Raw genomic sequence first — 23,112 nt, 5'->3', positions numbered from 1 at the left:
CCTTAATTTAAACCTTTGTCACTTCCGGTTTGGTAATGGATGCAACGGTTAAGATGTCACTTCTTTTTTTCACATTCTTTGCAGTACAGGTTCGAGCTTATCTGCCTCCTACTACCACTTTTTTTTTTTTTTTTTGTTGCTCAACATATACTGCTAAACACCCGGGCAACGCCGGGCATCCAGGCTAGTTTTAAATAAAGCAGATTATAATTGTAATGTACAATTAAAGGGATATAATCCTATAGAGTTATCTACCTTACATAAGCATGCGCAGAAAAGAAATAAGGCTTGCTAGTTAGACTAATGGCGACCGAGCAGTAGTCAACACGTGTTTGTGTCTTGTCCTTTTTTCACAACTTGACTCCCACAAGCCGAGACAACAACAATATCAAATCTGGCGATGAGGTAAAAGCATAATCTTTCGTGATTTTCGAAAATATTAATAATGACCAGCGGCGGTTTACCAGTTTTCCCAAGCTTCAGTGTCCATGAAGACCAGATCACAACTGCTGTTCGTTGGAAAAAAAAAAAAAATGGACAGACAAGCTGAAGAATTTATTCGTTGCTCTGGACATCAACAATGACATAAAAAGAAAGCAACCATTCTTCATTATACAGGAGATGAAGTTTTCGATACATTTCATAATTTCACAGACCAGCAAAAAGGAATAGGTGCAACCACCATCAAGTATCAAACGAGAATGAAGCTACAAAACAGTCATTGGCTGATCATTTTAGGCCTAAAAAAATACATATTAGACTTCTACCATGCACAGCTACAGACTCTGGCTTTCACATGCGATTTTGAAAATACCGACCGGGAGATCCTAGCCCAAATTCTACATGTCTGTGTTTTTTTTTTTCTCTTTTTTTCACAACTTGACCCCCCCCCCCCCACGAGTCGGGATACTCACAATATCATTATAATGATTTAATCATTTTTCACTTTTAGTTTTGTTATTGTGATATGCAAATGTTACCTATTTTTAAATGTTCACTTGATTTGTTCAAAAAATTGCATCCCTCTGCCTATTCTACAAGTATTTTAATGGTGAATGCTCCGATGAACTACAAGCCATACACCCGACAAACCCAACAAGCAGCAAAATCCCACCCCTACACAGTAGAGATTCCTAGATGTAAGAAAGCCTTCTACTCTAATAGTTTCTTCCCCAGAACTGCTACACTCTGGAACTCTCTTCCGAGTTCCTGCTTTCCCAACTGTATTAACATTCAGAAGTTCAAGTGTAATGTGAACAAATATTTCGTTGCTCAACTCCCTACATAGTATCCCTGCAACTTATGTCTCCGATAGTAGCCCCCTACATCAAAATAGAACTGTGCCTTGTTTGAGGTGAAAATGGAATTAAAATATATATATATATTTTCTATCAGTCATTTTTAATTGAATGAATACTCTAGTATATTTTAATAACGATTACTACGATATTGACCCATTGACTACTGTACACTTATTAACCCTTATCCTCGAGTGACGTTCGGGCCTTGATATGTGGAGACTCCTTTGTAAAAAAAAAATGCAAAATGAAAACACTTATGTAAAAAGACCATGAGAAAAATATCTCATGCCCAGTTGAAAATAAAAGGAAATAAAAGTTCAGTTGGGTCGACTTGCTGAACTCGAGGCTAGAATTACTGCAGCTGTGGAGCTGTGGAGATGAAGCTAAAGGTTATGAGGTCACATGGTTTAAAGAAAGAAAGTGATAGAGAAAGAAAAACAGTTGATTCCTAGGAAGCATGCAATGTCTGAATATAAGAAATAATGTGCTGACAAAATATGATTAAATAGTGATTATCAATCTGTTTCCCCACCCCACCCGCTACACACACCTCAGTGATTTGAAACAAAGATCAAATCGAATAAATCTCTTTTGTCTTCCATTAAATCTATTGGAATATAGTAAATAAAGAGTTTGGATTTCAACACAGCAACAGCAAGCCCTCAATGTAGAAGGATCACAGTAGAAACATATAGAGGAGGAATGATCAACGATCAACGTCATTATAATAATTACACAAATTTGGATGCTGTGTATGTGACACAAGGTTTAAATGCAACATTGTGAGCATTGAGACAGGTCACTACGTTTACACTGAGAGGGCTATATATTGGAAAAGCATGCCCAATGAATACACTTACATAATGGGTATATTTGCTGATGATACAACGCTCTATTAAACGCACGAGGGAAAACTGGATGTACACAAACCTAATGCAATAGCAAAATCCTTAGAAAATTACATCCAAACTGTGGTGAAATGGGGCCATAAATAGGTGATAACACTTAATTCTGCTAAGACTAAGCTGCCTTTCTTCAAAAATCACGGAAGCCTTCCCAACCACCGATAGTCATAACTAATAACACTCTACTTCAGAGTTTTCCTACAAACTATAAATTAGAACAAATATATTGAGGTAACTACAAAGGCTGCTGCAAAGAAGGTGTGTTCCCTCTATTGTGCTAGAAGATAACTCACACCTGAAAGTATCCTGTACCTCTACAAGGTCACCAGTCACCCATGCATGGAGTATTGTTGCCACATCTGCCTTGGTGTATCTACCACTAGCCTCTCCCTCCTGAATAGGGTCCCAAAAAGAGTATTCAATCTAATATGTCCCACTTTGTTAACTAAGCTCTAATCCCCGCCCCATCGTCACATCCCTGTGCTTGTTTTACAAACATTTCAATGGAATGTGCTCTGATGAACTCGTTGTACTTGTGCTCCCTCGACATACATATCCATGACAAACCCACTTAGCAACAAAATCTCACCCCTTCACTGTTGAGGTCCCTAAATGCCAGAAAGCTTTCTACTCTAATAGTTTCTTCCCTCGAATAGCTTAACTTTGGAATTACCTTCCTGCTGTCTGCTTCCCTGACTGTACTGATATGCAGAAGTTTAAATGTAATGTAAACCAACAATCTTGTTAATCTTTCCTAGACATGGTCCCAAATAGTAGTCCCTTACGTCCAAGTCTTGATATGCTTTGTTTGGAGTGAACGTGAGTAAAAGAAAAAAACACACTTACGTAATGAGGTACTGTCAACTAAGATCCAGCCCCTGTCCCATCGCCGCAATATTGCTTTCCTTTGCCTGTTTTACAAGTAATTTAATGGAATGTACTCTGATGAACTTATTGCACTTGTAACCCTCAACATACATACTCCCGATAAATCTATTTAGCAACAAAATTCTATCCTTTCACTATAGAGGTCTCTAGATACTAGAAAGCCTTCTACTCTAATACCTTCTTCCTTCAGACTGCTAGACTTTGGAAATCCATTCCTTTTCCCTGCTTCCATGAATGTACGGACATTCACAAGTTTGAACGTAATGTAAACGGATATCTCGCTCATCTTCTTACCACAGTCGTCTGTAAACATGATTTCAAATAATAGCCCAGTTACATCCAAGTGGCAATATGCCTTGTTTGGGATGAACAAGAGTTTTAAAAAAAGAAAAGAAAAAGAAACAAAAGAAAGAAGAAAAAAAAAGAAAAAGGAAAAAAATGAGGCCATGAGAAAAAGATCTCATGACTGCATTTTTGACAAAAATGATGAGGACAATTTAGTTTCAGTTTTTGGTAACACGAAACTATCAGCTTGAAAATTGCTTCATTTTTACTGGATAGGGAAGTTGAGATAAGGGTGTTGAGACAAAGGTGGTCGAGATGATGGGGGCGGAGTAGCTGATTTTTAAGGGACTCCGTGCGATTCCATAAACGTGCATCCCATAAAAATGTTTTCATAAGCAAGCGTCGGGAATGCAGGCTGTATCCCAAGTCTCGGAACAACAACAAAATAAAACTTACGAAAAAAAAAAACAAAAAAAAACTTGCAGGGCTATTCCTGCATTGCCCAGGTTTATAAAAAAAAAAAAAACTACACAGAAGTTAAATAGTGTATGTAACATCTTTAGGTTAAAACTTCTATCTCGCCCCTCTCTCTCTAGCCATCTTTTTTATCCTTCTCTCTTTTCCCATCCCCCATTTTTCCATCCTTCTTTGTAACCCTCTCTTTCTCATCCACCCAACCCATTCCTCTCTCTCTTGTTTTAATATGTTGAAAAAAACAACAACAATGTAATCTATTTACTATCCCTTTTAAATGTAAATATTTCTTTCTAAAGTTTAGATGTTATACATCTGGGACAACACCGATCAAGAAAATATAAACTTTGTGCATCTTTGTTTAGTAGTTTTGACTTTTAGCTGGACATTCACAACATACAAACATACACACAGACAACTGCCCTTTATAGAATAGAAGACTGAAATGCAAATAATATTGGATTTTTTCATCCATTTATTTTTTATTCATATATTCATTATTAGCATGGTTACCCGGCGTTACTCGAGAACAAAATAGCAGCGTTAAAGTGTAACATCTTTCTTTTAAACCCCCCCTCTCTCTCTCTCTCTCTCTCTCTTTCTCTCTCTCTCTCACTCACTTGTGTCTCTCTACCTCACTCCATCCCCTCTATCCACCTTCTCTCACTACTTTTCCCGCTTCACTTTCCTTCCTCTTCTTATCAACTCTCTCCCTCATACACACAAAATTGCAGTCTTCCGTTCTAGTCTTTTACTATTGTCAATAAGCGTGTCGAATTTATCCGAGAAACTGTTAGTTTAACCATTTAGGGTTGGTTAGATTTTGGGTTTACGTATATTGAATTGCAAGTATGGCTCGTAAGTATTTTTTTTAAATTTAAGTTAAGAGTGAACTCTAAGAAATTAATTATTTTTATGTTAGCTGCTACATTTATTCTTAGGCCTAAGTTTTTTCATTTCCATTTGTATCATTTTTCTAAGATTTTCCCCCTGGATTTTGTTAAAATCTCTTATTATAAACCGTCTGCATTCATTCAGGATGTTGGGTGTTTTATAGGAGGAGACAACACAACCCATCCTAGGTGAATGCGGCCAAAGTCAAAAAATGCCATTTTTTTTTTATTTTGATTCTGTCCAGAATGACTCTTCTGGGGGGAACATGTTTGCCCTTATATTATAAACCAACCTTATGTCTAACTCTACCCTCGTGGAGAGGCAGGTAAAGAGGAACAATGCTATACACATTGCTTATACTTGTCTTGTATATTTTATATTTAATATAATTTATTTAACAAATTGTTTTCGCATTATTGTGATTATTCAGACTGCTATTCTCATTTACAGTGTTGTTTTCACAACGTTTTGACCAATTTAATCCACGAGGGTAGCATACTTTCGTTTTGTCAGACATGACTGAGTAGAAGTCTTAAGTACCTATTTACTATGTCTCCCCACGGACACCAGGGTCGTTTTTTAACGTGGAGAAAAGGTACAAAAATAAAAATTGTCTCAGTCGTGAAGGATTTCTCCTCCACCGAAAGAGAACAAGAAATGGAAGTGCAGCATCTGAAGAACAGATACTACACTTTGATCTTGATTAAAAGGTCAATTATCTTCTGAGTGTTGTCTTCAACCTCCAGAAATGTGTCGCTTACAACTAATTTTACCAATAACTTTATCCGTTACGTCACAGGATCTTGCAGACACTTCTAGTATGATTTTTGGAGCCTTAAACCTATTCTATTTATACTGCAAAATCACGTTTACACACTGGTTAAGCAACGTTGAGCCTGGCCAGTACCAGATGGGTGACCATTTGGGAAGGCGAGGTGCCGTGAGGTAAAATATCAGGTTGAGAAACTGGCACGGTCTATCCTTCTCTCGAGGGTAGATGGGACTCTTAAGCCATGATAGGCACCCTGTAGTGAAAAAATGATAAAAAATACCCTTGATAGCCCTGGCGATGCATCAAGTGTTCAGCTACCGACAAGATTTGAATTAAACTACAAACTCATATAGTGAGTTCAATCTCGGCTACAAACGCGCTGGATGGATGGAAACCTATTCTTGTTTTTAGAAGTATAATTTTACTAATTATATATCACTAAATATAATCTGGGAATTGTTTTGATAGACATTATTTTTGAGATTAGCCTTTTGGCTAGGAGTAAAATGTAGTAGCCGTTCTGATACTTCACTTCATCTTTTCTGTTCTCGGTCGATGAAAGTGAATTCCTTTTATGCAATTTGCTGCGGATCCACGACCGGAACATTGTGAAAATAACATTTAAGATGAGAACAGTATTCTGAATAATCTAAATAATACGAATCATCAAACCTCATCTAAAAAATTCAGAAAGAACGAAGTGTTTTTTATTACTTACTGCGTGTTCTCGTCTACTTTGTTGTAAAAGTCGTTGGTGTATATCTTTTTTGAGATTCTTTCTTGATACTAATTGTAAGTTCCTTCGCTGTTCTCTTCGTCTTGAGCCAATAATAGTCGGCTGCTCCTTTCGTTCATATCTTGGCTCCGGCAATCGACCATTCTGAACTCCGACTTTCCTGTGTATTGTCAAGCCAATTGTAGTATTCTCACGTTTCACTGATTTCCTAAGTACTTTGCCTATATTTTTTTCGGCAATGTTTTGCTCAATGTCGTTTCCTTCATGCATAGTTTTGCCAGTTCTTCGAATGTGCTCTTCAACCCTTTCTTCAAACTTCAGTTGCTCTTCAGAGACCTCGATGTCATAATCCGGCACTGGCTCATAGCGTAACCTCCGAATTATCTCTCTGCAGCATTCCATATTCAAATTCTTCTCTTCCTGCTTCTTCTTCCGGAATGGGTTGCCGATGTTTGTGTAGGAAATAATGTGCGAGAAAGTTCCCCACCGATGCATTATCATCCCCAAGAACTGGATCGTGAAGATGGCAGTAAAAAACAGAAGAAACACAAAACTGAAGAGTTCGACTTTCACAGTATCGATGTATATTTCGGATGGTTTTGTATCCTGAAACATGAAGTTTATGGCCATCCATAGCAGATTAATCATGATCATCGCAAAACACATGTTTGTACGAAACAACATTAAATTTTCCTTGGCTCTTTTTTCTTCTTCTACGTCTCGATCGAGCGGCTGAAGGTATTTTTTAATCACGCCATGCCAAAAGTCTTTTTCTTCATCGTTTAAGTCAACAATAATTCCTTTTCCTAATCCATTGGCCCATACTGGAATTGAAGAGTCAGCTTTTTCGTTCTTGTTGGCTAAGACTTCGTCATCTTCGTCAGTGTCTTCTTCATTCTCGGCATCCTTCTTTTGGGCGTCAACCACTGTGCTTTGGGTCGGGGAATTCAACGAAATCTTCGATGCTTCGATGTCTTTTAAACTGAGAAGCTTGCCGATATTATCATTGATTACTTCGAGGGCTTTTAAAAGTTCGTTATCTTTTTTCATTTGCGAAGCTTTGAACAGTTCGATATTTGATGAGAACTGAAATATCTTCGACCAAAACGATTGGCTCTTCTTTTTCTCTTCGAGTTCTTGCTGCTCTTTGATTTGTTTCTTGGTGAGTTTGGCTTTCACTTCACGCGTGCCCCATGACACGACATGCATATTGCACAGTGAGTAGATAACCAAGAGCAGATAGCCTGAAGGGATGCAGAGGAAGTAAAGCAGGCCGGGCAGCAGACAACTCTTTTCCTGCGGATGGAGAATGGCAGTGAATACAAACAGGATAACCATGATTGTTATGATGATGACACCCGGGTTGAAGACAGATGTCCGAACAGCCTGAAGTACGACGCCAACTAAGACGGCCATCATGATGAATGAATAAATTGCTGTAAGCAGGCAGGCCACGTTTATTTGCGTCTTTGTCGATGCATAGAAGCACAGAACAGTATAAAGCGCATTTGGGATGAGCACCAAAATGTATGATATTGGGATATCCAGGCTGAACACAGAATTTAGTGCAGCTGCAATCATCATCATCACGGTAGCTGGACCTAAACAGAAAAAAAGAAAGCGTACAATTAATTGTGTAGTTTTGAAATCGGTTTTACTATTTATGTAGGACAAATTAAGGCACGACAAAGGATTGATATGGAACGAAAAATCGCTTCTGCTGATTATTTGTTTGTTGGTTATCATTCATGATGATTTTCGTTGGCATTCGTTTCCCCGATATCTTTCTATTAAGAATTTTTCTAGGGGGATATTGTGGACTTACAGGAGGGACCACGTGAAGGTTGCCAACATCTCCAAGTGAAAAGATTCAAACTTGACACATACACTGAGTCATCATCACCTTCCTGCTTCAGCTGATTATTTGTGCGATATTAACCCTAACCACAAGAATCTTTTTTTTACTCTTATTCAACCCAAACAATGCACAATACCACTTGGACATAAAGGGCTACTATTTGGGGGCATATATATCAGGGCACTATGTAGGGAGTTAGAATGCGGAAACTAATACACATGAGCCACGTGTGCGGGCCAGACAAACTGCTACACAGGCAAAACATGAAGAAGTGTTACATGGAAGCAAGAACATTGAAGCTGCATATCTATAAACTCTCTATCCCCTCCCCTATTCCCTCCCATTGCTCCATCACCGCCCCATCCCTAAAAGAAATGCTGAAAGACATGAAAGAATAGTGGCAGCAAATCGAAGAAGGGACAGAAAACAAAATCGACAAGGAAACATTCAAGACAACCCTAAGAAAAATGTCAAACTGAAAAACATCAAATCACAATGGAATATACACGTACTGGCTCAAAAATGTCATGAGACTACATAAAGGCTAATTCAAAACCTCAAAAATTTTATCCCAGAAGCAAACGTGCCAGAATTGATGACCAGTGGTAGAACCACTCTGATATAAAAAGACACTAAAAAGGGAACCACCTCCAACAACTACTGGTCTATAACCTGCTTACCAATCGCATGGAAAATCTTAGCAGAAGAGTTAAGAGACAAATTTATCACTCATTAAAAATAATGGACTACTTTCCGAGGAACAAAAATAATACTGAAAAAGGAAAAGAGACCCAAAGATTCTGAAGAACATAGTCATGGCTTGAATTGATTAGAAAGGATCCCTCAAACATGGATAATAGAATGGTTGATAATGTAAATATGCCAGATAAGATTGTCAATTTGATTGAAAAAGCGATGACAACGTTGCTTCACTAGGAAAGAACCCCCCCAAAAAAAGAGAAATATAAATTTGTATACATATTTATATCACACGTAGCAGCACAGTCCTGAAAAAGTTCATTCACACAATCCTGAACACCTATAACGATTCAGCACGACGCAACTGAGCTAAAAATACAAGACATATTTTCCAGGGAAATTCTCTATTACTACTACTATTCATCATAGCCATAATGGCTCTTAACAATTTACTATGGAAATGCTAGGCCGGATACAAGTTTACTAATAGAGATGAAAGAATGAACTACTTAACGTATATGGATGACCTGAAACTTTTTGTAAGAAACAAGAAGGAACTAGAGATGCTAATAAACACAACCAGAATCTTCAGTCAGGATATCTGAATTTAATTTTGAATGGTAAAGTGCATACTGCTAGTTATAAGAAGGGGAAAACTGGAGACATCAGAAGGTATGGAACTACCTAACCAAGGGAAGATGGGAACATTAGGCAAATATGACACCTAGACATAATTGGGAGTTCTGGAAGCAGACACCATCAAATCAATAGAAATGAAAGAGAAAATTGAAAAAGAATACCTAAGAAGAACAAGAAAGCTCCTAGAAACAAAATTATATAGTAGGAACCTTATAAAAAGTATGAGCAGTATCACTAGTAAGATAATCTGGACCGTTCGTGAGCTGGACCAAAGAAAATCTGAGGAATCTTGACCAGAAGACTATGAAACTTATGACCATGCATATATGCGTATATGGTGTGTACGAACACACTGTGTAAATTAGATAGTAAGAGACAGATGCTCTTTCTCTAATTGCTTGAAGACACTAAGAAATATTAAAGAGTGGTTAAATTAACATATAGTGAGAGGAGACAATGGTTGTTTGTTTTGCTTTTTATGCTTCAAGTTTTTTATATCTTCAAATATTTATTCATGCTGTTTGGTTTTATTTCAGGATATGGGTCAGCATTTTTTACACTGAAAGATACTACCTCCTGATTTAATTTATCGTCTATTAAATATTGCTATTTCTCTACAAAGAAGAGGAGTTAGTCTGCTAAAAACCGGTTTAAGTTATAACCTGTTAACTTACCATAAGTGTTTTATGTCAAATTCATGGTTGAATATGGTTAAATTTTTAGCTCATTTGTACTTTAAATACTAAGTGTGCTACAATATTTAGTCTGATGCACCTTATCATAATGAAAGTTCATACAAAATTTCAGCCAGATCGATCCAGTAGTTTCTGAGAAAAAGTGGAACGAACTGACAGACTAAGAGAAATATAAGTGAAAAAAAAATGGTGTCTCAGTGGGGAACAGGCCTATAGATACATTCATCTGAAAAGCGCACTTTTAAAACAGGAGTAAAAGGGGCAGGTGCCTGGGCAACCTTAGCATCACCCCCCCCCTGCACATTCCTCATAGATATGACCTTTTGATGTGACATTCTGAGATGAATAATTACTTACCAATCATGGTGGACACCATTAAAGCAAGCTGATATAAGATATACAATGTACTGATGTTATTATTTCTCCGGACTGTTATTTTATAACTTGCCAACAAATCCATGATGTTCGCAATTGTTGATGGCATCCACCTGCGTCTTTGGTTAAAGAATTCACTGAACGTATCTGGTGCATAGGTGTAAGCATCTGCGGCCGCACAGTAATCCACGCGGTAACCCTGCTGCAATAGGAGAGTGCAGAGCCAACGATCTTCACCTGTAATTAAACAATTAAAAAGAAAAAAAAACATTAAAGGACGTTACGAGTCTATCTCTGCTCTATCACCTTTTTCATGGCAGGTGCTCGACTAAGCTTCAATCTATAGTACCCCATCCCACCCTGTATTATACACCCAATGAAAGACAAAGCATTAAAATTTAAAACTAATGCTATATTCTTCACACCCGTACTAGGACAGGTACTCAACTAGTATATATAAAGGCGTACAGTAAATTAATATATTACTAGGTTTTTTGGCACGTTAAAAATAGGCAAAAGTTATAGCCTGTTGACTTAGAATGAGTGCTTTATCCATAACTTCTATAATAAATCTGGTGTTGTGGTAGTTAATCTCTATTAATCCCTCTTTGTGCATCAAACGGATACCATAATACTTACTTCACCGCACCTTATCATAGCAAAGGTTTATACAAAATTTCAATCCAATCCGACCAGTAGTTTCTGAGAAAAAGTGGAACAAGCAGACAATGTAAAGTCAATTGGGTTTCATCTGTGATTAAATAATTAAAAAATAACATTAAAAGACGTTGGGAGTCTATCTCTGCTCTAGCGTTATTTTCATGGCAGGTGCTCGACTGAGCTTCAATCTATGGTTCCCCTCCTCTTGTAAGACATTCACAACAAACACGCATCTAGCCACAAGTGTCAACAATTTCCACTACTCTCTATCTGTGCTTAAAACTAAACAAAAATTCTATGAGCAAAGATTTTTCCTAAAAGTGTTCGTCTGCGGGGCTGCTTCCCATCTGACTACAAGATTATTACTTTCAAGTCCAATGTAAACAGGTTCTTGTTAAGCCGTCCCCTTAAATACTCAAATTCTACCAAATACTCCACCATTGCCGATCAATACAATGTTGTTTCACTAGCTCCAGAACAATCATTAACCCTTATTCTCGAGTGGCTTTCGGACCTTGATAAGCAGTGACTCCCTTGTAAAATAAAAAGAAAAAACATTGAAATATAATTATTGACAATTAAAAAGAGTTTTTATTGTCGTCGTCGTCGTCGTCATCATCGTCGTCATCATCGTCGTCATCATCAGTCTGCCGTTCAGTCTCGAGGGACAATGGATACCCCCCCCCTGTAAGGGTGGCTGTTCATGTAATTGTGACTATTCTTTTCAATAACCTTATTTAAAACTGAACATTGGTATCCAAGCAGGGGTGTTATTTCTTGTTTTATTTATATTATAGATAATACACCAAAGCAGTTCATAGTAAAATCTTCTATTGCTGATAATAATAATAATAGTAAAATAATAAATATCTGTTGATTTTAAACTATCAATAAAATTAAAATCGATCGATCAACACCTACAAGTGTGTTCTACGTTTGAGGAAATATCTGAACTTTTAACATGTATCTTTACTGCAATCGTGGACCAAAAAAAAACTTTATAGTTAAATATTTAGCGCTTTATAAAGAATCGAAATCGGTAATTGTATCGGAATCAGAAATTTAGTACGTAATCAGTAATTGTATCAGAATCGGGAATAATATTGGAATCATCCCATCACTAGTTTGTACTAAAGAGTCACCACTTATCAAGGCCCAAATGCCAGTCGAAGAAAATGAGTTTGTTAGGTGGACAATGAAACAGCATCACGAGGATTGGTAACAATAGTTCACTGGTCAGAATTTAATTTTTTTTATGGAATATATATATATATATATGTTCAAAAAAAGAATTTTCCGTGTGCCATTCTCGTAAGGATTCGTCAGGCTAGTGCATGGAATTGATGTTAGTAAACCAATCAGATTATTTCTTATTCCAGCTCCCATTTCCAGTAGCCAATAGTTGTGTGTTTATCAGATAAAGGTTCATTTGGATAGTAATTCACCTCTGTCTTTGTTTATTTTTGGCGAAAAATGGGGCATTTTTCTTTGTTTATAAAAAGGTGACCCTGTTTTAACGTGAGTGTGCTTAGATATGTGTACTTAACACTAACGTGAGAAAATTCTATGTAGGTTAATTGCCATATATACTTTCATAACATAATATGTATATATATATAATTATTTCCATAATCAAAAAACGTTGCAGTTTTGAATCCCGAGTACGAATGTGTTCAACAATGATTTCAATCTTGCATGATTCTAAATCAAAAATATGTACGGCATAAATCATGTTGACACACCGATTTCTATTAGATCACCAAAGTTAAGCGACGTTGAACCTGGTCAGTACTAAATGGGTGACCATTTGGGAATTCCAGGTGCTGTATGTGTTCTCCATTTATCTCGGCATTGTTTCCAGTCGTCTAGCACTTCTCCTTGCCTCTGGACTCAAGCAGTGCCGATTCAGAGGAATTGTGGTTGATGATTGCGCAACCCTTGCCTCATAATCACACGTGCAGCTTTCCTTACAGAGGGTATCTATTATCTTTCGAGACTGAACGGAGGTTTCCATTTCATGATTCTAAACAAAATGCAAAAAGTGATTTGTTATATGAACCAATGTCGGTTTATGAGGACACCCGTCACTGTAATTTGTTGACGATATCATTGGTACACACATTTTTGTTTGTTTTTTGTCGACTATTCTTTTTTTACTCTCATTGTTTTTGGCTTCTGTAGCTTTGTTTCTGATTGACGTCATATCGACCTGTTGAGTGAATCAATATAGTAATTTTCACAGCTAGGAGGTTCACGAAGAACTAGAACATTTTGTAACGTTGTGCAGCTGGCTGTCCATTTGAAATTACGGTCCCGTTACTCATTAGAATGGTAACTAAGGACTTGCCAAACCAAGCAGCGTTATATTATAATCTAATATACAAAGTAAAGTTAGTCTCTTTACTACCGTTTGCCAACAAAACAAAACAATATTTAATTATAGTTTGTCAGTTTTTCTTGTGTATAGTTGCAGCATGTTACTAAGAACAAAAATGCAATATTTGGATTCATCGGACTACTGTTCTTATCTTGAGTGTTATTTCCACAACGTTTTGGTCGATGTAACCTTCGACCTTCTTCAGATATATCTTGTCAAACAAAAAGAAATGCAATTGCGAATTACTTAGGACCTCTATCCAGTCATCGCTGACGGAATGAGGGCATGCTAGTCTAGGTGTGTCAGATTTTGGGTAAATTTTTTACATCCTTAACACAAAACTGCAAATAAAATATAAAAAACTTGTAATTTCTCTTTTTAAAGTGGGTTGTTTATTTTCTTTATGGAATATACTTCCAAAATAAACTATTAAAGTTGTTTAAAAAATAGTAGAAATATTATTTTTTATTTTTTTAAAAATAGTGTTTACAAAGTGCTGGCGCGCCTTCATGCAGCCATTTTTTTTACGTAATGAAATCAATTGAATTTTACGAGTTAAATATTTTTCAATTTTTAAACTTAAAAAAATCTATCAAAATTTTTCTATTGGTTCAATTTTTAAGAAATTTTCATGTTCAATATGAAATTTTATGCTCTTTCCAATAAACTAAATATAATATTTTAGACAAACGTTTTGTTTTAAATCCCCCCCATTTGGAAATGTTTATTAAAATTTAGATAATTAATTTACGTACCAAAGTTTATATATAACAAATTGAAGATAAAAGATCAATAAATAAAATATTCTAACTTAAAACAAAACAAAAAAGAAGTGTTATTTGGAAATTTACCTGTAAAGTCCAAAGTGTAAAACCTTTTTTTAAAAAAAAAACACGTTGATTTTTTTTAAGTGAAAGCTCATGTTATGCTTTGATTGTCAAGTAAATATCGGACGCTGACGACAATTTTTTCTATTTCATTCAATGTTTTCTCGATAAAGAAGAAATAAAATATATTAATCAAAAACTCATGTATTTCATTAAGAGAATTAAAAAAAATCGGTAGAGTGGGGTTTTTTAACGGCAAAAACTGATAAGTGAATGTGTTCATTTTTCACCTATGGTGGCCTCAAAATACTAATTTTGGTTTACAGCACGCAATAGAAAGAGACATTAATTGTGGCGCTTCGAAGCCACTAGAAGATAAACTCGAAGAAAAGCAGCCATTTGTCTCCCTTTATTTCAACAGTGAAAAATATCTGAGTTCTGTTTTTTTGGAATCCTTGTTTAAAAAAGTATTTTATTTAAAAAGGACATGGAATATAAGTATAAATATGGATAAATTCTTAACAATGAAGAATGGAAGCACTCATTGTATAGTATTTTTTATAGGTAAGTGATTTTTTAGAATTTATATATATATTTTATAATCGAAGTAAGTAAAATTTTGTTGATTGTCTTTAAATCTTTTTTTAAAGAAAACGGATTAAAAAAAAAACAAATATTGCATAATTTGCTATTAAACCTATTATTTTTTAAAATTCGGTCTTTGCTCCTTTAATTGAAAAAAATTAGGGTTTGAATTATATTTTTCAAGTAGTTATAAGCTTCAAAAGATAGTAAGTTGAATTATTCAAGTTCTAATCACGCATTTTTAATGACGGCTTATGACACTGCTAATGCTACACTAAATAAAGGGTTTCATTTGAAATTCCTTCCAAATTCTCGATTTCAATAGAAACATTCCCGAGTTTGACAAGATACACCTTAAGAAAGTACGAGGTTACATTGACTGAAATGTTTTGGCACTCAAGATGAATCCAAAAAATAGGAATAATGAATGTTCATCTCCAAAAAGCAAAAACGTAAAAGAAAAAAATGTAATTTCGTTAATACTAATTGAATTCATTTAATTATGCCCACCTTGATCATATTGAAGATAATGTTTCGGCTCCGTTGGAAGGATTGTATATTTGCGCATGACATTTGTATCCATGAGAGCAGATCCTCTGAATAAGCTGAAGCAGCCAGGACTGCAAAGGACGCAACCAAGGACGTGTTCGGTGGCTTTTTGTAGCCAGTGACCAACGGCATATTCAAATATCTGAAACCACACAATCGGTCCTGAAATAGAAAGAAACACAAAATATAACTCCGATTATTCCCAAATAAATAAAAAAATTCGAATCAAATGAAAAAATAATCTATCTATATATATAAAAGCGAAAATGTATGTGTGTTTGTGTGTGTGTATGTTTGTGTGTCTGCTAAAAACTTTCGACAGACACAACAAAAATTCACAAACTTGGTCTCATATTAAAGCCCCACCTTCTGGACGACAAATATCGAAATATTGGCTCAAAGTAACCATCAGAAGTGCATCAACTGATCGATTTTCTGCAGGGGGGGGGGGCAAAAAAGTGACATTTTAATGTTAAACATTACATATTTTTTAATCGATTTATAACTGCCCCCAAAAATATGGCCGCCAACTCTTCTACATAAAGTATACACGCAGCCGTTTATTTTGGGTCAACTTGTATTTAAAACCCGCTAAGTCATGTCACGTGATCTTGACGTCAGCAAGCTCTAATGACGGTCTTAATTTACAATTTAAAAATGTTGTTATCGGTAAAAAAAAATTAATTAAAGTTAAACTATGAACTTCTACGCTATGGCAACGTTACCAAAGTTATTACCACATTCAAAATAGGTAGATACGATAGTTAAACAAAAAATAACATGTGAAGTTAAAAAAAATACGCTTACAAAAAATATTAACGAACGAAGTTTTTAAAAATAAAAACAGCCAGACGCCATTTTCCAGTCTTTAGAGTAAGGCAGACGAAGTGTGTGTGAGAGAGAGAGAGAGAGAGAGAGAGAGAGAGAGAGACGCAAAGAGAGAGAGAGAGAGAGAGAGAGACGCAAAGAGAGAGAGAGAGAGAGAGAGAGAGATGTCTAGACAGAAAACGAGAAAAACGTTAACGACAATTTTCGACAGGGGGGATGGTCAACAACGCATGCGTCAGATGACATCATGACGTCGTGACCTGATTTACTTTAAATAGTTGATAAACCGAACAAACTTTATATACGCCGCTTTAGCGCAGGTAGTTAAGGCCTTGGTTCATTATCTAAACGTTTTGGGTTCGAATTGTGGTGTGAGATGTCTTTTCTTTTTTGTCGATTTTTTAAATTTAAATATTGAACCCTGTATTATTTAAGCCATTTTTCACGTAACGTTTGTTCGTTTTTCTGTTTTAATCGTTCGTTTGCCTTACGTTATTTTTTTGTGTTTTACCCCCTCCCCTTAATTAAAACGTTGTTTTCTTTTCTTACTTCGCTTATAACAATGCTTACATCGTCATCGTCGTCGTCATAACACTCGACGACTTTCAAACATCTTTCACTTTTGGCTGGCCGATTTTATTTTCAAACTTCGCCTCAGGGGTTCGGCTTCGATCCTACCCCCCCCGTTTCTTCTTTATTTAACACCACACACCCCTACAAACACCCGGGCAACGCCGGGTACCCCTCGCTAGTATATGTATAAAAGTAAGAATCTGCGTGTTTGAGGATACTGATTAACCTATATACTGAACAAAATTTAAATTTACAGACTTGAAATGTGGCATATATCCAGACATGTAGAAAACTTTTTAATTCGTTTTCAATCAGAAAAAAGGGCTGCTAAGAAGTCAAAACTGAAAAATTGGTACATGGAGACAGTTAGATTTTTTCTGTTTGCTAACTGTCTCACGACTGTGCATGTGCTAATCGTCTACAATATGTTAAGAATAAAAAGGTATGCAAACACCTATTGGAGATCGTGTTCAGTTGAGATAATGGTTATCATACTTGATACAGTCTTTAGGTTTTGGATTCAATCTCAGCTCGAGTATTTTGTTTTTTTTTTGCTAACAAGAAGCAAACTGTTTAGAAAAACATAATACTCGCATGTACATGTTTCAGTTTCTTTCCTTTTTTATGTAATTGTTTTAAAGGAATTTTATGTAATTTAATACCGGGCAACGCTGGGTACATCTTCTAGTATATCTATAAATGTGAGAATGTGTGTGTGTGAGGACACTTCTTAACCTATATACTCAACGAATTTTAATCGACAGACTTGAAATTTGATATATAGGTTATCCAGACATGTGAAAACCTCTTTAATAGATTTTCATAAAAAAAAAGAAGACTTCCAAGGGGTCAACATTGAAAAATTGGTATGTGGGAGTCGTCAGATTTTTTTCTGTTTGCTAACTGTTTTATAATTGCACGAGCGTGAATGGTTCACATTACAGATTCCTTATCTCCATATATAATAAAAAGATTGCAGAAATTCTCTTCTGAACCAAAGTACCGTAGGTTTGCAACAACAGATGCCAAATACAAATTTACTATATCTACTCTATTAGCCACTATATTATGTAACTTTAGAACGACATTTTAGATACATTTATTCGTATTAATAAAATTCTACATTTCATCCTAGGAGCAACATCATCACAATCGCTCCATCTTTAGACGAAGTAGTTCCAATTTTTCCCTCTAAATCTAAAGTCCTCCTATTGTCCCTAGTTATCACCGAGAAGAAATAGACACATTATACCTATATTGGCCTGGTGCCCTTTGTAACTGGATTATAAACTCATAGACATACCATTATCTTTCCATCTCCCGATTCAAAATTAAAGATTTCTCCCTTCTAAAATGCCAGTAATTCTCATTGGCTGAGAGCTGACAAATTGAATATTCCGGAATATACATCTTATTACAAAAACAAAAACGTCAGACTTTTTCAAATATGGTGGCTCTATCTACATGAGGCAATCGTTAAAAATAATGAAACTAAATACAACCATAATAACCGCTCATAATTAGAAATTTAAGTACACTTACAGTTACCTATGCACACATTAACACCACGTAACTACCCCTCCTCCCCACAAAAACAAACCCTGAAACAAAAGACATACTATTTACGGGTACCAGTGTTTACACTTCTGCTTTCCGAGCGACTTATCAAGCCAAACACGTATCATGTTTGGTTTGATAAGCCGCTCGTAAAGTGAAAAAGTAAAAGTACTTTTTTTGTTTTCTTTTACTTTGTTTTATAACGTTTTTTTTCCTTTTTTTTCTATACCTACACACACATTTACGCAGTGCAGTTATCCCCCCTTCACAAAAAAAAAACAAACCCTGAACTCAATATATTATGCAGATAAGTTAAAAACTTAATTACTTTGCCTTTTGAACTGTTTAGAAAAAACCCATAATCCTTGCATGCACATGTTTCAGTTTCTATATTAAGTAAAATATAATATGCGTATTTTACGACCGGACGGCCTGCTAGTTATATTTATTCCTCGGCAATCATAATTCCTTGCACTGATGATTTCGGTAGGAAGTAACGCTAGTGTCTGTAGACATTAAAAATAATTATTTATAATCATAATTATAAAAGAATATATACATATCATTAGTTATTATTTCAAAACCAGAAGATGTATTTGATTCAGACTCATAAGTTTGTGCATTCATTCTTTTTTGCAGACTTATCCTCATCTTCATGGTTGCTCCATCACGTTTTGGCCAACTCAACCTTTGGCCTTCTTCAGGTAATTAACTGCGACGGGAATGCTGAGTCTTGTAACTGTATCCCCAGCAGTAATTACTGCCTTCCATAGTTGTTGTTGTCTCACCAACAACTATGCCGATGAGGATAACAGTTCGCAAAAAAGAATGAAAGCACAGATTACTCATCTCAAAGGATTCCAATAAAAATAATATATCATAAGTTTGAATTGATTTTTTCTGAAGTACGTCTTACACATATTTTGTTGAATAGTGGAAGATTTCTACAAATTCCGCAGAGACAAATCCAAAAACTGTTGGAAAGTTTTTTTTTTTATGGAATAAATATATATATATGTTCAAAAAAAGAATTTTCCGTGTGCCATTCTCGTAAGGATTCGTCAGGCTAGTGCATGGAATTGATGTTAGTAAACCAATCAGATTATTTCTTATTCCAGCTCCCATTTCCAGTAGCCAATAGTTGTGTGTTTATCAGATAAAGGTTCATTTGGATAGTAGTTCACCCCTGTCTTTGTTTATTTTTGGCGAAAAATGGGGCATTTTTCTTTGTTTATAAAAAGGTGACCCTGTTTTAACGTGAGTGCGCTTAGATATGTGTACTTAACACTAACGTGAGAAAATTTTATGTAGGTTAATTGCCATATATACTTTCATAACAATATGTATATATATATATATAATTATTTCCATAATCAAAAAACGTTGCAGTTTTGAATCCCAAGTACGAATGTGTTCAACAATGAGCCCAAATGAGGGCGAAACCCAAGTCTTGGACTTCCGGTTTGTTGACTTTAATGATTCGTGTGAGCTGCAACCTTGTTTGGCTGTTGAAATAATTATATGTATATAATCAGTGCAAATAAATAAGTGTTCTGCAGTTTCGACAGTAATTATGAAAGGGCCACAATATTATCAAGTAGCCAAGGTATATTTTGCTTAACTAACCTGAACCAATTGGATGAATGCGACCACATGCAGCTCCAACTTTATTATTCTTCACCATCAGATCGATAAGAAGTTTCACTGCATCCGGGTTGAAATCAACATCACCGTCTAAAGCCAACAGAAATGTATTCTCAGCCTGAAATTGAACAGCGTTTGAAATGAGTCAGCAGTTTCATTGCAAAAAAAAAAAAAAAAATGATTGACTTCATTTCTTGTATGAAATTAGTAAGTAATGATGGGACGATTCCAATATTATTCCTGATTCCGATACAATTACTGATTCTGATTCCGATTCTTTATAAACCTCTAAATATTAAACTATAAAATTGCTATGTTTTCACGATTACCGTCAAAGCACATTAAATGTGTATATATTTTCTCAAACGTTAAAATACATTTGTAGGAGGGGTGATCGGCTAATTTTAGTTTTACTCGTAGTTTAAAACCAATAGAGATTCATTATTTTATCATTCATTATCAGCAGTAGAAGATTTTGCTTTAAGCAAAATCAAATAAAAAAGAGATTTCAAAAAATCTTTTTTGGCATCGGAAAATACATACAAATATTTCCGATTCCGATATCCCCAAAAGTTCCGATTTCTCCAATTCCTGATTCCGATTAATTATCCCAACACTATTAGTAAAAAAAAAAAAAGCTATGTTTCTTAAGAAAAGTAATAGTAATTACACTAAACAACAAAATGAATATATATATATATATATATATATATATATATATATATATATATATATATATATAAATAATTTCAATCATGTCAAAACGCCCTTTATTTTCTTTTGACGGATTGATTGTTGCCATTTCTTCTGATGAGTTAAGGGCATAATAGATTCACTGATTGATATAATAATTAAGTTATTGATTTTGCGCTACGAAACAGATACTCTCAAGAATTGTAAATGTCAACTGAATTAAAGGAATAAATTATAAGATGGTCAACATCATGAACTTTGGAATATGGTCTTTTGTTGTTTATTCATTATATTGTTCTACAACTCATCATCTCTCCTGATGAGCATATACATGCAACTTGGGAGTGCTTATGAATTTGATATTCACATGAAAATGTCTTCTTTGGAGGAAGATGGTTCAACCTGCATAGGGCGAGCGCTGAAAAAAATTAAATTTCATGGGGGGGGGGGTAATTAGCGAAGAGACCTAATCTATTTGAACTTTTGCATGTCAGTACAGTCAGGGACGCAGGGAACCGAGAGGGAATTCCAAAGTCTCGCAGTACAAGGAAAGAAACTGTTAGAGTAAAAGATTTTCCAGCATCTAGGGATTCTCACAGTGTAGAGGTGGGATTTTGCTGCTGGACTGGTTAGTCAGGAGTATTTACATTGAGGGGGGGCACAAGTGCTGCGAGTTCGTCATATTAGTGCAGTTGGAGAAGCAGGATACAGGAAGGGAATTTCAAAGTCTATCAGCTTAGTTTTCGCAGCATAAAACATTACCATTTGTTGTTATGTAATCAAAAGTAGGATACCGGTCCCAGGACAGGTAAAATTAATTCCCCAAACAATATTGCAACATTTTTATGTCCCCTTACAAAGATTAAGATCAACATAGAATGCTACTAAACTTTATGTCTGGCATCCTTGATCAAAATCTATTACATAATTTTATTTCTAAAAGTATTTTAAATAAAGGGGTTAAGCTTAAGGGATCTTATGAAGAAATTGAGAATTTAGAATCTAATAATTTGTGTCTAATGACTGTAAATCAATTTTAATGTAAATCTGAAATATTTGAATTTTCAAATACGAGGTTGTATCCATATTATGTCTCCTGAAACCCAAAGAAATCCTGAAATGCCCCAAAGAAACTTCAATTTGGGGAATATCTATTAATTGATGTCCAATAACCAGACAAGGCGTGAAGCCACTTGATGTAAGGAAGAAAATACCACTTTAAGGTCAAAAGGTAGCCAACAATAAATGTTAGATTTCGACCTAGAAAACAGCAGTTCTTCCCCCTTTGCCTGAAACATCGTTCATAGAATGTGAGGACTATGGACAAAATAAGAGAAGCAGAAAGTGAAACGCAATGTCCACATTTTACTCCCCATCCCATTTTCTATTCTCAATATTGTCCTTTTACTCCCTTTGCATATGAAACTAAATATATCTCACATTACAACCCTTTTTGCCAATTAGCTGTGTCCCAATATTCCTAATAATCAGTTAATTAGTTTAGGAGTGAATCCTGTACATACTCTATTTGAAACTAATTCTGAACACAGATTCCATGAACAAAGTTTCTTTCCTAGAACTGATCGCCTGTGGAACTCGGTTCAGCTGGCATGTTTTCCGGTTGACTACAGCATGGTCGTTTTCAAGTCCAATGTAAACAAGTTTTGATGTCTCTCCCCCTTAAATTTTTTATTTTACAAGTGAATCACTACTTATCAAGGCCCGAGGGTCACTCTAGGATAAGGGTTAATGAATGTACGGTGGTTACTGTGATAACATCGTAGTAATCGTTAGTGGTGGAAATAATTATATTCTACCCAACTTCCACCACCAACGATCACTAAGCTTGCGTCTCAGTGACCTTATCCTCGAGTAGCTTTTGGCCCTCGATAAGCGATAACTTCCACGTAAAAAAAAATAAATATATGCACGTACTTAACTTTGTATAAATAGAAATGTCCGTTTCTTTCTTTCTGCTTTCTTAACACTTGACTTGTTCTGCTAAAGAACGGATAATTCAGTTGTCATCGACAACTGACTGACTATGAAAACCACTTTTGAATTGACAATTTTTATTTTCTTCGACAATGCGACGACAATGAAAGATGGCTGAACCTTAAATGGCAGCCTCTTGTGAATCAATTGGACAAAATATCCACGGTATGACCATATATGGAGATGTTCTTAGCGATTCTCTGTTTGCTCACAGTTTTATTGTTTTTTTTTTGTTTTTTTTTTTTACACAGTGATCACCACTTATCAAGGCCCGGGAGCCACTCAGGGATAAGGGTTATTGCA

The 23,112-nt window shown here is 35.5% G+C and overlaps 1 protein-coding gene across 3 annotated transcripts in view; it reads right to left on the bottom strand.

Moving 5' to 3' along the window:
* LOC145259769 (chitin synthase chs-2-like) overlaps positions 1 to 23,112 on the bottom strand; it is a 298,156-nt gene that overhangs the window by 17,597 nt on the left and 257,447 nt on the right. For all 3 annotated transcript variants that reach the window (XR_013864204.1, XM_080117512.1, XM_080117511.1), the window contains exons 32-35: positions 20,104 to 20,239; positions 15,481 to 15,681; positions 10,504 to 10,758; positions 6,238 to 7,856 (exon numbers count right to left, since the gene is read on the bottom strand). Coding sequence is in view for 2 of the 3 variants with exons in the window: in XM_080117512.1 (XP_079973638.1) it covers positions 6,238 to 7,856; positions 10,504 to 10,758; positions 15,481 to 15,681; positions 20,104 to 20,239 (2,211 nt within the window). In the remaining variant the exon portion in view is untranslated. The remainder of the gene's footprint in view (positions 1 to 6,237; positions 7,857 to 10,503; positions 10,759 to 15,480; positions 15,682 to 20,103; positions 20,240 to 23,112) is intronic.

Source organism: Euprymna scolopes, chromosome 35, assembly GCF_053919585.1.
Source record: "Euprymna scolopes isolate OS-2025 chromosome 35, ASM5391958v1, whole genome shotgun sequence".
In the NCBI taxonomy this organism is placed as follows: domain Eukaryota; kingdom Metazoa; phylum Mollusca; class Cephalopoda; order Sepiida; family Sepiolidae; genus Euprymna; species Euprymna scolopes.
Note: the sequence above shows the minus strand (reverse complement) of the source record. Positions and strands in the feature narration are given on the sequence as shown.